The following is a 3,682-nucleotide window of genomic DNA, read 5'->3' on the forward strand; positions in this document are numbered from 1 at the left end:
TAAAGAGCAGGTAAAAGACTGTACTCAATGCTATATTACAAAGACCCAATGTTCCTAAGAATGTACAAAGAATGTTATGACAAAAGTCTACATTATGTGACAATATTTCTGAGCTGTCCATAATAAAAGATCTTAGTGCCTTGTGCTACTTTATTCATATTGCTTGACCCAAATACAAAGTCCATTGGTGTTGGCAGACAGGGGTTATCTGGTGTTATCTTCAGGCTGTAAGCACTGGACTGTGCGGACAGTTAATTGCTATATCAAAAATGCTTTTAAATGGAGATCCACTGCTACACTTCTTGTGTTGGAAGTTTGGTTTATTTTTTGGAAAAATCCTAAAAGCCACCCAGCCTCAGGAAATTCCATAAAAACATGTCTGTGTGTCTGAATCATAGCCTATACCGTCATGCGATGATAGGACAAACAGGAAAAGAGCCATTATGACAACATGGCAGTGACTCCTGGACTTTGGGCTCTTGACTACAACTGTCATCTGACGTCAGTATTTATGGAAGCACTCTCAGACTTACTCACAAACGCACTGAACGCTCAGAGATACACAAGCCTAAAGCAGGTGAGCGTTACACTTCACTTCATTTCAAATCTTAGCTTTAGAAGATAACAGAAGTGGTTTGACTTTTTTAATGCAGCTCAAGAGTTAACTTGATCATTATCCTTTTTCAGCAAACCATAGTCATGAAGTTGTTCCTGGTGCTAGCCATTGCAGTTCTGTCTGGTAAGTTGCAAGCTTGTACCTTTGATCTAACTAAATTGCAACTAAGAGCAATCAACTGATTCAAAGACTGTAAATGTGCACTGTTCCCAATGTGTTTTTTGTGTCCATCCAACAGGCTGCAATGCCAACCTCTTTTATGCTGATGCACCCAAACCACAGCTGGAAGTGATGACTGATGCATTCTGGGACTACATTGCCACAGCCACCCAGACAGCTGATGACACCCTCCAGATGGTCAGGAAATCGCAGTTTGGACAGGAAGTCAAGTAAGTTGTGTGACACAAAGCTATTAGCTACATGCTGATGAAGATTGGTATGTCATCACATAAACTGCTAATAGTCTAATATTACTTTGACTTTCCTTCAGTGCCCGCCTTGCAGAGAGCGCTGAAATCGCCAGCAAGTATGCCGTCACCCTCCAGGAGAGAATCCCCCCCGCAGCACAAGACCTGGTCACCAAGATCACCAAGGAGGCTGACGTACTGAGAAATGTGCTGACCCAGGAGCTGGGTACTGTCAGGGACAAGCTGGAGCCCTACACAGAAGACATGAAGGCCAAGATCCAGGAGCGAGTGGAGCAGCTCAAACAGGAGCTGGCCCCTTATGCAGAGTCCCTTGACTCAGAGGCCCTGAGGACCACCCTGGTACAGAAGACAGAGGAGCTGAAGGCCAGCCTGGAGCAGAGTGTGCAGGAGCTGCAGACTCAGCTGGGGCCTTATACTGATGACCTGAAGCAGAAGGTGGACCAGCACCTGCAGGACTTCCAGGATAGAGTGGCCCCCATGACAGACATGGTGCAGCTTGAGCTGGTTCAGAGAGCAAACCTGGTTAAACAGATGGTGGCCCCCTACGCTGAAGACCTGAAGGAAAAGCTGAACCCCTACGCCCAGGACCTGCAGGCCCAGCTCATGTCCTTTTACCAGTCTTTTGTCGAGGCCAACTAAGTCATCCTCCATCCTCACGCTCCGTCATTGACCGAGATGCTGGCCTTGTTTGGTCTGCCTCTGTTTGAAGCATGACAGATAATTTAAATATGTGAAATACTACTGTACTGTAAAGCAGATTTAACTGGGTATATACCCACAGCAAAATATTTATTGAAAGGTGCAAACCTTTGCACTTGACATGTATATACTTTCTTTTTAATATTTGTGGTGAAGTTGTAAAGTGTAACTTTTTGCCATTTCTAAATAAATGGGTGAATCTGAAAAAAATCTTCTTCTTTGCAGTATATCCTACAGTACATCCTTATATCTAATAACACAAGATGCTGTATGTCGTTCTATATTTATTAAATGAGAAATCTCAACGTATACAATGTAATGACAAGACATCCTGATAGTTCAAAGCTCTAACTGCACAATAACAAAGGCACTTCTGCTGGTCACAAGCTAGTGTGTTACATGTGCTGCTTTTTCCCCCACAAGCAATTTACTGTTTTCGCTCCATCTCTCATCTCTCAGGTCTTGACATGTCCTAGCTCTTGTCACGGTTTCATCTCCCACTATATCCAGAGGCAGACTATTGTTCCCACCTTTATGCTAGCCAATACTTGTCACGAAACTGCACCTTCACAATTTCAACACACACACACACAAATAGCCATGGGAAAAGTGGGTACAGACACATGGTACAAACATGACACAGCAGTTATGAATTTGTCCCTGCAGGTTCCATAAAAAAAATACTTTGGCGCTTTGGCCACCATATAATTATTTCATGCTGATTTGTATAGGAAAAATATGAAGTATGGATCCAGTAAACCGCATCACGCTACATCATGTACAGTCTAAGCTCATTGGCCGTGCTGGTCCTTGTTTAAGTCATAAAACCAACGTAAATTGTGCAACCTCTAATTATAGTAAATATACCACAGAAGGATTTACCACCCTACAGAGCTGGTTCCAACGTGGAGGGTCAGAGTCCACTGACTGTACTGAACACACACACACACACACACTGAGCACTGATAAATGGAATTGAACATGTTTGTGTTAGGGTAATTGTGAAGATATGTATATACTGTGTCCCCTTGTGGGGACATCAGTGTTTTGACAGATACTGTTTGTTTTTTTAGATTTAGAGTTAGGGTTTCGACACAAACTCGTCAACAGGCTGCATGAGTTTTCCACTAACCCTGACTTGAAAAAATATTTGATGAGTATCAAAAACTAATTCCAATTTATATATGCATTCTTTCTTGTATGAAACTGTCTAGTTTATCTCTTTTTTCTAAACTTGAAGTACCTACAAAGTCAGTCTTTCCTCTTTTTGCATTTCCGAGTCATACTATTGAGAGAAAAAGAGTAAGTTTGAAATAAAGATTTAATTCAATCAATCAATCAAACAAATCTAGCCACACTACTGCAAATCTGCGTTAGACATTACAATTGGAGATCTAATCTCACATTTCATGCTCTGTCCTGTTTTATACCTAATTTGCACTTGTGTGGCCACAGCGAGCGACTATTCACGCTGTATTATCAGTCAGAAGAGCTTACAGGCATTGTTAGGGCCTTGATCCCCAAAGGTCGTTTTCAAACCGATGGCTGCCCATTCACTCTCCACCACAGACCACAGAGACGAAGACGTTGTTTGACATGCAGTAGTTTCTTTGAACAAGACACATCTTGCCTTAAATGGCAAGCATCAGGCAGAGATCCAGTGCTGCTTTGATGCAGATATTGAGGTTGTTAGAAGACTATTGCTGCTGGTTTGATAAGCAGATCGGAGCCTGTGGAGATGAGCTGATAGCTGTCTCACGTACTGCAGACGGGTAATCGTAAATGCTCTCAGGCTGCTCTCAAAATGCTTTTGTGTTCCCTATATGGGCTTGTAAGAGGGTCTCGTGGAAGAAAACGCCTTAAATTCTACTCACTACTACAGCACTGCAATAAATGTTTTTTTTTTATTTGTTATAAGGAGGTTTTCTTTACACATCAA

At 42.3% G+C, this 3,682-nt stretch overlaps 1 protein-coding gene across 1 annotated transcript; it reads left to right on the plus strand.

Moving 5' to 3' along the window:
• The first annotated feature begins 472 nt into the window (after nucleotides 1-472).
• Nucleotides 473-1,953, plus strand: LOC132983767 (apolipoprotein A-I-like). The gene is made up of 4 exons (XM_061050223.1): nucleotides 473-577; nucleotides 688-739; nucleotides 855-1,005; nucleotides 1,107-1,953. The coding sequence occupies exons 1-4, from the start codon at nucleotides 512-514 to the stop codon at nucleotides 1,681-1,683; spliced, it is 846 nt and encodes a 281-aa protein (XP_060906206.1). The 5' UTR covers nucleotides 473-511; the 3' UTR covers nucleotides 1,684-1,953.
• Nucleotides 1,954-3,682: the final 1,729 nt, after the last annotated feature.

This window comes from Labrus mixtus, chromosome 11 (assembly GCF_963584025.1).
Source record: "Labrus mixtus chromosome 11, fLabMix1.1, whole genome shotgun sequence".
Taxonomy (NCBI): domain Eukaryota; kingdom Metazoa; phylum Chordata; class Actinopteri; order Labriformes; family Labridae; genus Labrus; species Labrus mixtus.